Raw genomic sequence first — 13674 nt, 5'->3', positions numbered from 1 at the left:
ATGCATGGCCACATCTTTTAAGTTACAAACTCCAATCCTGGGATACAAATACAATTTTGTGTGGAAGGTAACGTAGGCTATGTGGGGGTGGGCGTGTAAATTATTTATGTTAATGTGTACCGTGTAGTGCCACCTTGTGGTGGTGGCAAAGTGTATTACCGATTCCTTTTTTACCTGGGCAGCACTGAGGTTAAAGCACTCTTCTTCACATGGGTAAATTTGTCCTCTTTCCCTTTTCCCCCCACCCCACCCCATTGGCAAGCTCTCAGTCAATATTAGCTATTATGCCATTGCATCGGTAAATTAATCCCCACTATTACATCCCAAGGCAGCATATAGTTTCATATGTCCAGGGAGGACAGGAGAGCACTGAGAAGGGGCCAGGAGAGCCAGTGATGTGGGGGTGGTGGCAGGAGAGCTCTGTGGACACTGAGAAGGGGGCAACAGAGCTTGCGGTGTGGGGGAGGGAGGTGTGGTGAATGGTTTAAACCATTAAATTGAGGTGATGTCGGTTTGGGTTCATATAAAATGAGAAAGCGCCCACCAGTCCTGTTCCCGCAAAGCCTATCCACATCCGCTTTGGGGAAAAATAATATTAGGTGGTGTAAATGCCATCCCCATCCTGATGTGTGCCCCGGTTTAGAATAGATACACCGTATCCCTGCGTGTTGTAAGAGGCGACTAAAGGGTTGGCATCATGAGGGGCATCAGGCCATAAAAAGACATAGCCTCAAAAAGGGAACCATGATGGAAGATTATCATGGAACCCATTAGGCTAACCCCCGCTCTTGCAGGGAAAATGGCTGTAAAATGTTTGTGTGTGTTTGTGTGTCAATCCTGTCCCCACAAAATCCGTCTGCATCTGCTTTGGGGAAAAATGTAAATTTGGCAGTGTAAGGAGCGAGGGGGGGTGAATGGGATGTTCATCACGGACTTTTTCGATGCTGGAATTACGAATGATATACAACAACACACGAAGAGGAAGATCAAAATAAAAATGGAAAATGGAAAGCCTATCCTCATTCAAAATGCAGAGCGATTTGTATTCGGACGTATTCAGGGACAGACGCACACACAAATTGACATCGAGCTCCAATCAGCCAATCAATAAATCGATCTTTGTAATTGGCTACAAAGTGTTACTTATTCACGTTTCTCTTCCCGTGCAATTCCGGATAAATCTGATAATCGGTGGCGGAGGTCATGTTTTCACCCCTGTCTGTCTGCTTGTTTGTGTGCAGGATATCTCAAAAAATTGTGGAGAGAATTGGAGGGCCGGTTGGGTGTTTCACAAGGACTAAATGATTCGATTTTGGTGAAGATCCGAATCCGGTTCTGGACACGAGAATTATTTCATTTTTAAAGTGATTCTTCACCATTGAGAGATAGGACCACAAACGATACATAGCATGATATTTCAAATAGGTATTGATTGGGCCTGATATGTTCTCGTGGATGAGGCATTATGTGGTGGAGGTATGCGGTCTGTTTTGAATCCCATTATTGCATCTGATCCCCTGATAAAAGTATTAAAATGCCATGACAAAATTAAAATATTTAAAAAAACAGAGCTCGGTCATGTCGCCTGCTCATGCTTATAATGTCTATTTATGATGATTTGGATGCACTGGTTATTACCCCGCACGTGTAGTGCAAAGTGGGGGGAAGCAATTGGTTCACTCTGTCTTTGTGTCTGTCAGTATACGATCGAGGAACTTCAACGGAATTTCATCTTTTGAACACTGTAGAACACAAATCGGCTTGTTTGCACTTCAAAAATCTACAGTTTAGCAATCTTGTACTTTGGTATGATGTCCCGTCCCATGCGTGAGCGCACACAGTGACATAAAGCATTTGTTTCAGTCTGTCTGTCTGGCAGTCAAAATATTCAAAATCATTCCAAAGAGAAAATATACTGTTTTTAAGGATGTCATGAAGGACGCAAACAACAGGCACAAATAACCAATTTAACATGTTAAATAAGGTAGTGCAAAGGACGCTGCATATTCTTCTTCTTCTTCTTTTTCTTCTTGCGAATGGCAGCTTGGCTGCTGTGTGGCTATCATTTTGCTGGGGCACGACTATGCCACTGATGCTATGCCCCTATACCAGTGCACTTTTTCATTTCACCGAACTCAGAAGGATGACAGGCTGAGTTAACCCCACCTGGTGTAATGGTGTTAATTCAGTGGCCTACGGGGCTCAAACTCAGGACCCTAAGATCCCAAGCCAGCCACCCTGACCATGAAGCCAACACTGAGTCAACCCCACCTGGTACTAATTCAGCGGCCTACGGGGCTCAAACTCAGGACCCTAAGATCCCAAGCCAGCCACCCTCGCCACAAAGCCAACACCAGGCTTGACGCAGTATCAATGGTGGTAAACTTCTGAAAAAAAAGTTTTCTTTTTGTTTTATACAGCCTCCAAAACTTTTTAAATTGAATTATATGTTTCAAACACAGTGGAACACAGATCGTCTTGTTTGTATTTCCAAAAACCTTCAGTTGAGGAGTACTTTGGCAAAATAGTACGCCGTCAGGACCAAGCAAATTTGTCGCTGGGACTCTCAGGGCGGGGGAATGTCGAGATTCAGACAAAATGGCGGTGCTCAGTGATGCAACACCTGAGTTAACTTCATCCAAAAAAAAAAAGAAATCTGTCCTCTTAGTGCATCCTTTTCTCCAAGATCATTCCAAAATTGTCAGTTTCTCCAAAAAGAGTTGGCAGAAGATTTGTGATTGCACAAATGCAATGGATAAATGTCGATGGTGACAAAAAAAACAACAACACATCTCGGCGGAGCATCGTCTGCTTTTGACAGTTCTGTTTGACCCACTGACTCCGTGTGATTGCCATCGCACCTGGTATACAGAGTTCACGAACAAAGCTAACATAGATGGTGCTTGGAAACGCAAAGCAATAGTGAAAAAGACCCTTCCCATGTCCTTTTTCTCAAGTCCGCATGGGGTAATGTGTTCTATGAATTCTCTAGTTTAGTTGACATGATGAATACAAGGGTTGATGTGGTTAATAGTGCAGATAAAAGTATGAATAGTCAACCTTGATGAATTCTGAGAGCTTTCACTCCTGGTTTCCATCATTCAAACTTAAGAGGTATGAAAGTACAGGTGGAATTAATTTAGTATAAAAAGCATGTTTTACCTTGAATGTTTTCCCCTATAAATTTGTCTTGATGAGGTGGGGTTTTGTTTTCTATCCCCTCCCCCTCCCCCCTTTATTCCAGATGGCTTTCAACCCAAAGCATTACATTATTACTGGACATGTGTGTGAAACCATCCGCAGGGTATTTGAAATTCATGGTAAGAACTCGTACACACGTGATTTATCAGTTGTTTAATTTCTGAAGTGGAATGGTTAATTGTGGAGAAGTAAAAGGATGGCAAGTTTGGGTGGGGAGGAGAGTGATGAAGATGGTGGAGGATTAAAGGACAGGGGGTGGGATAGGGTAGAATGGATCGGCTTCACTCGCTGAGCATACATGGAAGTTTAGGGTTACATCTGATGTTTTGTGGCTTTCACTTAGCTTTGTGTAGCCGTATGCTGATCAAATTATTTTAAATTTGTGGTCGAGGCTCAGAGAAGAGCGAGAGCAGAGCACAAGGGAAGGGAACAAAATGTAAAGGGGGAAACACCAACAACAGAGTGGAAGTGAGAGAGAATGAGATCAAGGTGGGGGGAGTTGGACACATTGGGGTTGAACAAGCTGAATGAAACCGATCAAGAATGGGGAAGTGGAGATGAAGCAGAAAACTAACAAACAAAACGAGGTGAGGAAAAGGGGGGAGGGTGGGGGTGGGAAATTGCAACAACCTAGAATAAGGGAATGCTTGGTCAATTGAGGTAGAATATACCATGAGTATGTATGGGGGAAGGTGACCTGAGGTAGTGTTCAACAGCTGTCTTGAAGCCCTGGAGGGAAGAATGGGACTGAACAGAATGGGGAAGTTGATTCTGGTGGCAAGAGAAAAGAGGAACAAATGAGTGAAGGTGATCAGTGAGCCTGGATTTTGGGAGTTTAACAAGAATGAGGGTTACTGACAGACCATGTGCACCCTGTAGAAGAAACCTGGGAGGCACGGAGCCAAGGGGACAGAGGGTGCAAGACCAAAAAGGAGACTAGAATACAGCAGCCACCAACCTTTCTGTGATGTGGAAGTAACAGACATATTCCAATTTTTGGACTAGCTCCTGATTATATGAAGGTCTGCAGAGAGGGAAGAAGCTGGTGCCTGCCTGTCTGGAGGATGAGAAATTATGCGGCAGAGGGTCGAATCATCAGCAAAGAGATGAGCAGGTTTTTCCAGGGAATCAGAAAGATCATTGATTAAGACAAGAACAAGATTGGGCCCAATACACTGCCTTGGGGAACTCCAGCCTTGACGGGGAGAGAAGATTAGAGGATCCTGTTAACAGCTACACGCTCACTATGGGAGTGGAGGAAGTTAGTGTTCCATGACAGGAGGTGGCTTTGGATGCCATAAGCAGAGAGTTTGGAGATCCAGGTGGGGTGCCAGACTGTATCAAATACTCACAATATGTTTAGAGAGATGTTTAGTTTTGTTGTGCCATACACAAACATTGCTTAGTTTTGTGTAGCTATATGATAACTTTGACAAGGAGATATCTCATATAATTGTATGCGTTAATGTACCCCTCTGTTTCCTGGCCCTTGAAGGTGCAATGCAGATAAACACTCCTCTCCTAATGCCTCGAAGGCGAGATCTCTATGAAGGAATGGAAGTCGCAAGTTTTATGGATTTCTCTGGTCTCCCAGTCATGCTTCCCTATGACCTCAGGGTACAGCTAAGTCTTTCACAGGCGTATAAGGAGTTTGTTGAAATGGCAATATGTTTTGACTTTCATGCACAACAAAGCAAATATTAAGGATGAGGCCAAAGTTCAAGGTGGCTGGGTGAGTTAGAATGTGGATGTTAATGTGAGAGTATGCCTTGAGTGGGTGTTGTGTGTTAAATGGACTGCCATTCTGTTTTGAAAACGATCCCCTCTCCTCTCTCCCATGTGCAGGTACCTTTTGCCAGATTTGTTGCTCGAAATAACATCACAAACCTGAAAAGGTACGGCAGTAATACGCATCTTCGAAACACCTACAAATCAATTAGGTGTCTTAGAAACATTTCCAAGTGCAGTACTTGTAATTTTATTGCCAGGAATGAATGAACTAATTCTGATTGAGCAAAGTCTTCCCTGAAATGCCTTTTATTCCATGGTAGATATTCCATGGAACGTGTGTTCCGCCAACGAAGACCCATGCGCTCCCACCCCCGTGAGGTCCGCGAAGTAGCTTTTGACATAATCTGCTCACCATCAGCTGGACTTTTACCTGACGCAGAAGTCATCCACGTCATCTCTGATATTATCCAGAAGTTCTCAAGCCTCCAGGTGCGTTTTTCTTAAGTTTATCGAGTTGGTGAATTTTACTAATGCACTTCCGCCACCTCTCCAGATAGATAAATAAAAAATAGGACCACTGGACATGTAGCTTATCTGGGCCATGGCCTAATGTTGTCACCCAAATTTGGTAGCGTTCTGATTGGTGGGTCTGAAGAAAAATTTTTTGAATACATTTATCAAGTTAGCCATTTTGACCTGCTTAAAGTCACGTGACCAGAACGAGCTTTTTAATTCCTGTTACCTGTCAGGAGAGGAACGTTGCTGCCAAATTTCAGCCAGATCGGCGCAGTGGTTTGGCCAGAGAAGCCGAAATAGGAGATGGACGGGCGTTGCGTGATGAGAATACCTCATCTGGAATTTAAATTCCAAAGCTAAGAATGTGTCTGTGGTTTTTGTAACAATGTGCTGTCCTGTTCATTATAATATGTTTGAAGTTCAAAAGTGTTTTTCATTTCTGATATACCCTATTGTTTTGGTGAGGTTGCATGGTGATCCCACCCCCGCCCCCCTCCCCTACCTGACATAATCTTTACAGGCATAAAATAATAATGTGTATGTGCTTGAGGGTGCGCATTTGGGGTGGAAATCAAAAGTAGGAAACATGCACAGCAACAACGGGCATTTGGGAGACAAAGCAATCGACGGTAAACTGGGTTGAGCATATATCTAGCAAAGAGCCCATCCTTATGGATGGGAGGAAGAGGCAGCAGTACTTGGAGTGACGCTGTAAAACACACAAACAAACAGCGTCTTCCGTCTCAGGAATAGTGTGGGGTGGTAAGTGACTAAGGGTTAAAACAGACAGGTAAAAGATAAGATAAGATGTGGGATAAAAAGGGTTGAGGGAAAGGAAAAGAAACAGATTAAGAGAAAAGGGACGATTGCAGCAGTTGGTTTATGATATCATGACAAACAACATTGCATTTTAAACATCTCTCAGTGACATGTCAAACCCTCCTGTGAAATTCTGACTGTTCTGCAAATTATACTTTTATATATTATAATATTTCATTGTTTATCATTCTATATATAATTCACATAGTGTCTCTTTGTGGGGTTGTTTGTTTGGATGTTTTACAGCGGTACTCCAGGTCCTGCTTCTTCTTCTTTCCGTCCATTTGGACGGATTCTTTATTATAATAAAGAAAAGGACCATCTGTCCTGAAGCTCACCTGGATCAGGAGCAACAGCCATTCAAACCCCCCCTTAGACCCTGAATTTTTTTAATGCCGTGAACAAACTTTGGTACATCAAGGGTGATGAAGGTTGGTCAACTTTCATCAAAATTGTCTGTGTAGTTTCGGAGAAGAGCAAATACCTATTTTGGGAGGTTCAACCCCCCCACCCCAGACGCATTAATGAGAACAGATTTTGATGCGGTCATTCCACTTTGGTACATTTCAGGTGATGAAGGTTGTGGTCAAGTTTCACTGAAATTGTGTGTGTAGTTTTGGAGAAGAGAAAAAATACCTATTTTTTTAGCGGGGGGGGGGGGTTACAAACCCCCCATAGACCCCCCTAATGAGTGCAGATATTGATGTGGTCAATGAACCTTCGTTAGGCATCAGATATGAAGCTTGTGGCCAAGTTTCATCAAAATTGTTTGTTTGGTTCAAGCGATAATGACTGAAGTGTTCACTGATTGACTGACTCACTCACCTTCGGACACTGCTCGATCACATTAGCTCACCTGATTAAAGTCCAGGTGAGCTAAAAACGATGTATAAAAACGAGTGGTGAAAGTCGCTGCCTCGTAAGCTAGCAGATGCGGTTCAATCCCAAACAGAGCTAAGTTTGAATTTTTTTTTTCTTGAGTGCGAAAAAGCGTTGCACACAGACTCTGCTCCTTCATAATATATTGACGGTTTTGGAAATGTACCCCAGGGGAGAGCATACATATTCACGTAGGACACCCAAGAATGTTATTTCATCAGTTTGTGTAGGTATACCTTTGCCCATTGTCTAATGGTTTGGTGGGGGACATGCGTTAAGGTTAGTTTGTGTATCCCCAGTGTGATGTCTTCCCACACCCCCTCCACTACTTTCAATCCATCAGTCCGTTCCAAACTCTCTGCGACTTTCAATCTGCCATCACTCAATTCAACAACCCTTCTTTCATTCCCACAGGTTTATTCTCGTCCTTCAGTGCATGTCTTCCTCACCACTCAAATCCACTCATTCTTTAATTATTCACCACCAACCAGCCGTCTGTACACGCATACAGTACACAGGACATTTTGCGCACGCAGGGAGGGGCTGGGGGCGCTTTCCATGCCTTTTGCCTGTGAAAGGAGGGTGGGGACATTTGTGGCCGTCACCACAGAATGATGTGGGATTCTCCACAGACTGCATTGTTGACCCGCCCCCATCGGATGCACACCAATGGGAGAGAGACTCACACGAGACTGGCCTAAAAGTTTGGCCTGCGAGGAGAAGGAAGGAGCCCAGTGTGGACTGGATGGTAGTCACCTCAAAGCTTTCTGGTGAGCAGAGAAGAAAGCCCAGAGTGTGTACGGGACAGTCACCTCAAAGCTTGTCCTGCGTGGAGAAGAAAAGGTGCCCAGAGTGCGGAGGAGAGCAGAATAAAAAGCCCAAAATGCGGCTTGGTTTATGTGGAACTGCTTGTCCCGCGTGCACAGCAGAAATGGAGCGGTGTGCCGTTGGCATATCTGGGACGCCAGAGAGGATTTGCCTACTGGGTCTAGATGCCTCGGATGCTGCTGCACGTCCCATCACATTACATCGCCACTCCACCGCCAATCCTTCCCATCCTACCTTTCCTCACCCCCGCCCCCGTATATTTGGACCAGCACAACCCCATTGGGTTGTGTGAGGGAAGGAGTAGACCCCACACTCTGTTCTTTTCTTTCTTTCAATTCTTTGTTTCTTCTTACCAGATTGAATGATGGCCATGTGTCTTTTGCTTCAGTAGGATTGTCTAAGAATATGTTTGGATTAAGTCTGCTCTTCTGTGCCTTTTTCCTGAAAATATTTGCTTTAACGATTGCTTGCTTGGTGAGTAAAGAGCTGTAAATAGTGTGTGTGTGTGTGTGTGTGTGTGTGTGTGTGTGTGTGTGTGTGTGTGTGTGTGTGTGTGTGTGTGTGTGTGTGTGTGTGTGTGTGTGTGTGTGTGTGTACATATATCGTTGTTGGTTGGTCTTTCAAAAATGTCTCGGTTGTCTTTTCCTTCATTGGCCCGACACAGTGTACAGGCATAGATGGGAAGTTGTACCCCATGTGATTTGCACTCGATAGCCAGTGTACACTCATTATAGTTCAGCAGTAATCTGAGTGTTTATCTGAGGACCTGACTGAATTAACTGAGTTTTGTTCCCTCAGCGCACAGAGTTCGACAAATAACCCTGTTTGAGTTGACGAAATTAATTGACGTTCGTGGTTGCTTAGCAACCTGCCGGACCGTGGAGTTTTCAGCGGCACGTCGACATACACGACTGGGTGTTTGGAAGGAACCCGAGGGCTGCCCTCATGCCGAACATCGAACCCCGGGCCATAACAATATACTAGGCGTACCTCCCCGTCGTTTCACTAACGGATTTAATCAAGACAGAATGTTGTACTTCGCAAACGTATCGCATGTTTATCTGTGTGTCTGAGGATGTAAAATTAAGTAAAACTTGTGGAAAAGGATCTTTTATAATGCTTAATCATTGTTGTTATGGCTGTGGTTGTTTCTGTTCTCCTTCCGTGTACTTTTTTATATTTGTATGTTTTTTCTTATTGCTTCGAGAAGTATTACTGTACTGTATTTAATTTTGTGGTATGTGTTCTTGTCAAGGGTTCCTGCTGTCGTGGAATAATAAATGTTACCGTTGGAACCGCAACATTAAGCTCCTGTTCCCGCATCTTCTTCTTCAATCCTGGAAGAGGGGCTTTTAAAGCAGGCCTCTTTATGATTAAACAACAACATTTTGGTCCAAGTAAATCCATTATATTTGCTTTCCAAGCAAATAAATCGATTATGAGCTTTCCATCGGTACTATTTTTATTATTCTACGACAGCAGGAACCGCAAGCAAGCTGAGCACACGCTCGTTGGCTCTATATGCATTTAGTCCTGGGGTGTGTCTCGTTGGCACCAGTTCGCTCCACCAAGCGGCTCACTTGATTCACAGCACTCAAGCTCGCAATGCTAACGTGGTACTTGAGCAAATGCTGTCCGGGTCATCGTTTTCAGTTTTACCCGATCCTCTTGTGACAACTTCCCCAAAGAAATTTGTTGTGTTAGCAGCAGGTAAAGAGAGGATGAGGAAGAGGGAATGAAAAATATAGAACTGGGGTTGTAAGAAGGGGAGCGCCCTACCAAGCTTATCTCTGGACCTTCCACCGTACATTTTGTGGAGAGGGGGTGAGTTGCATGTTTGTAGATTTTAAAGATTTAGGATAAAAAGTAGAAGTGACGATAAGATAATTAAATGCATGTTTCAATTTCGTTCTCTGTGATTGCGAAATTGAAGAAATAGCCACCAATTGTTTTGAATATTACTATGGTGGCCATTTTTTCCGAGATACAGAGGTGTTCCATTGGCAAGAAGCTCACTTACCACCCACCAAGCACCTCTCTTAATTGCTTGCTCCATTTGCTGAGAGACTAGGTAAGCGGCTGGCAAAGCGGTTGATGCAGAACAGCTCGCTTGGCAAGCAATAGCAAGCCGCTTGCTCACGGAACAGGCCCCTGATTTTGCTCATACTTAGTCTGCATTTAATCCTGGTCCACCTATCGAGAAGTTAAGTGACACTTTCATCTCACAAACTTGACCAATAAGTTAGGTCACGTGACACCCTGCATTTCAGAACCCGAGGGTGAATATTAAGATGAACCCAAGACAATATCAGCAGAGAAAATGAAGGAGCTTTGTCACTGCTAGGCAACTGCAGGAATGAAACTGCTGACTACAGTCTTTGTCAAGTGGTGTTTTGAAAAGAGTCTGGTCATAAGAAAGCCACCACGAGCATGTCCGTCGTGAGAAAAACAAAACAAAAGAAAACATGAGCCTTTTATGGGGTGTTATTGATGTTTATCCTTTTTGACAGAACCTCTTCTCACCATCGAAGATGGTTCGCCTCTTTCATCAATGAGTCACTACATTTCTCTCAACTAACACATTCCTCTTATTCCATCGGACCATCTGTCTAATCATGGGGAAAATGGAAAAGTGTTTGTTGTGTGTGGATTTCAACTGCTTTATATTGTGAGCATTCTGATCCACTTCAAGTGTTTGTTTTTTTTGGCTAAAATTTCGTTACAAACTAATCATTCAGACAAAACGTCTATGAATTGTGCAGCTCTGTTGTGAAGAGCCAAGTGTACTACAAAACGAATGACTAACTATGTTACTGTTTTCTACAAGTCCACTGCTTTAATGGCCCCACTTATTCCCACCTTGGGTTGGTCAGAGAGAGGGAGAGGTGTGGCCGGTTGGATGAGGGCACAAGGCCATGCAGCAGCTTCAGCAGACTTCACACCTTCTCAAAGGGTCGGTCCCAGGCATCTGCTGGTTTCCATCTGGTGCACCCGCCTTTATAGCCACGGTCCCCCACGTCACTCTTGTTGCACTGTGCCCCTCCCCTTTTACTCACCATTGGGCTGTGGGCCTGTGTGAAAGATGGAGGACCGCCCCCTGCGTCGTCACACAGGCGCTCCAGAGGGACAGTGTGGTGCAACGACATTTCCCACCCAAACTAGTGCTGACGGCTTGGTCTCTTCCCAAAAAAGCACATGAATGACAGTTTACCGAGGGTAAAGCAAACAAAAAAGGCTCACAGGGTTGGTGGTTTTTAGACACAAATTAAGGTTAGACATCATCTATTACATCCAATGACACACCTATCTAATAAAACAATTAATTACTTGATGCTTATTCTATTTCATTCACTACAGAGATAACTAAACTATACGAGGCAATGTTAAACCCTCCTCGTCATTTCCACATTATTTTGGTGCATGCCTGGTGTTGGCTTAATGGTTAGAGTGGTGGGCTTTGGATCCTCGGGTTCTGAGTTCAAATCTCGCTCGGCCGTTGAATTGATACCAGGTGGGGTTGACTCAACCTGTCATCCTTCCGAGGTCGGCAAAGTGAGTTACCAGCTTGCTAGGATGATGGAGCCATTCGAGTATCCTGCGTCGGAGTGGTGACCCGACTCGGATTGTGCCCAATAACCCTGGAGACTGCTTCGGCAGCACCGACGCTCTGTACAGGGTACGGTCCCGAAGGATGGATGGATTTTGGTGCAGTTTTGATGACTGTATTCAATCATTGCTTTTTCCAAAGACTCTGAATCTCTTTTGCAATAAAACAAAATGAAAGCAATTGAACATATTGTTGCGGATTCGCGCCCGCCGGCGTGCGGACGGCCACGTAACTCGAATCGCGGCACGTCGCCCACCGGACGGACAATCCAGTCGTGACCCTCTCGGACTAACGCCGGGAACCAGTCACGGGTGGACCTTTCGGTCTCACCGCGATCGAGCCAATCAGCCCCCGCGTGGGATAGGGTTGCTCGCCAAATTCGACCTACCTAAGTACCCACGCGGAGGGTAGACCGGGCGATCGCACCTCGCCGCAGGTCGACTTCGGACACGGGCCACTTAAGCGACCCGTTCCGTACTATCAGAATAACCGAGCGGTGTTATCGTCGACCTCGACGGTTCGATTAATTATCGGGCGTATTCAGCCCACTACCAACCCTTTACGTGAAGCAAGATGAGGATTCAATGGGAGAAATGACGAAGCGAAGCGGGAAACAGTTCAACACAAAAGCACATTTATTCGCGGCACACGGGAAGCACACATATTCAATTCCACCAAAAGCACACAAAAAAAACACAATTCCATTTACACAAAAAGCAAATATAAAAGCGAAAACACAATGCCATTTACACAAAAAGCAAATATAAAAGCGAAGACAATGCAGAGCTAATACCGACTACCGAGCACACGGCAACACTTATACAATTCTACCTCACAGACGGCGCCGACAACACATACCCAAAACCAAGGAAAGAATACCCTCAAGGATGAGGCGGGCCTGAGGCCGAGACCGGGTCGCGCCTACCCGTCTGGTGATGAGACGCGGAGCGGCGATGGCGCCCCAACCCGCGGGCCTCGCGGAGGGTGTCTGGTAGGGGGTGGGAAAGGGGCCCCCTTGGTCGCACTATCTCAGCGCGGGGGGAAACAGGAGGGGGTTGTTGATGCTCGGGGTATAGAGGATCTTTATTATCCCTGGTGTGCGTCTCCACCTCGGCCAGGTCGCGCTGTCGGCCTCCCTCGGGTGCAGCTCCCTGCACGACGCGAGCACCCCCTCGTCTGGTGTCGCCGCCTTTCCACAGCTCGTCCCCTCCGTTCCGACTCCAACGCACACGACGAGCAGCTCCACCGCCCGCGAAGTCTTGACCCTCTGCTTCCGACTCTCCTACTCTCCGCCTCTGGACTCTCCGACTCTCCACTTCTTGACTCTCCGACCCTCCGCCTCTGGACTCTCCGACTCTCCACTCTCCACTCTCCACTCTCCTGACTGACGAACACGGTCCTTTTATCCCCCCGTAGCTTCGCCTTTGACCCCCTCCCTTTGACCTTTCACCTCGCTCCCCATTGGCCCGAGAAAAAGTGGGCGTGAAGGCTTTTTGATCCACAAATTTGCATATATCGATCGTCCTGGAGGCGGGGCCAAATCGCCCCTCGCTCACCGATTGGACGGCAAAAAGTGGGCGTGTGTCGTTTTTGATCCGTTTTTGAAGCACAAAATCCGTGATTTTGTACACGCTGTTCGACGCGCGCCCTGCACGAGTCCAACACCGGTACCCACAGCGGGGCAAGAACGGTGGCGATGCTACGGTTGCGAGGTGTGACGTGAAGGTCGTGGCGGTTGTGGTGAAGCGGCGTTGTGGTTGGTCATGGCGGTTGGTCCAAAATAAAGATAGTAAAAGAAAAACGGCTATCCTGAAGAGTCGCAGCATGCATAAATGACATGTATTCCCACTAGACAACGGGTTTGGACCTAACTACACATGTACTTACCGAGCTACCTCACCTAAGGGACCTGAATGGTGGTTTGCGAATTTGGTAACCACAACAATATTTAGTAATGGTGATATCATTCCTGTGCGATGAGTCCCATGACGCCATTGCAGGGTTTCCGACTGTTGCCATGATGGAGGCGTACACACCTGCACTGCGTGCCATCTTTCCTTTTTGAAATATTGTTGGTAGTACTGAAAAAAAGG

The 13674-nt window shown here is 45.6% G+C and overlaps 1 protein-coding gene across 7 annotated transcripts in view; it reads left to right on the top strand.

Annotated features, from left to right (window-relative positions):
- The window catches only part of EIF2AK4 (eukaryotic translation initiation factor 2 alpha kinase 4), a 93493-nt gene that overhangs the window by 43638 nt on the left and 36181 nt on the right, over positions 1-13674 (top strand). For all 7 annotated transcript variants that reach the window (XR_015058389.1, XM_085882022.1, XM_085882015.1 and 4 more), the window contains 4 exons: positions 3245-3320; positions 4697-4818; positions 5047-5096; positions 5253-5421. Coding sequence is in view for 6 of the 7 variants with exons in the window: in XM_085882022.1 (XP_085738148.1) it covers positions 3245-3320; positions 4697-4818; positions 5047-5096; positions 5253-5421 (417 nt within the window). In the remaining variant the exon portion in view is untranslated. The remainder of the gene's footprint in view (positions 1-3244; positions 3321-4696; positions 4819-5046; positions 5097-5252; positions 5422-13674) is intronic.

This window comes from Eptatretus burgeri, chromosome 1 (assembly GCF_056783735.1).
Source record: "Eptatretus burgeri isolate ZD-2024b chromosome 1, Ebu_testis_v1, whole genome shotgun sequence".
Taxonomy (NCBI): domain Eukaryota; kingdom Metazoa; phylum Chordata; class Myxini; order Myxiniformes; family Myxinidae; genus Eptatretus; species Eptatretus burgeri.
The sequence above is the reverse complement of the archived record's forward strand: the minus strand, read 5'-3'. Positions and strand labels throughout refer to the sequence as shown.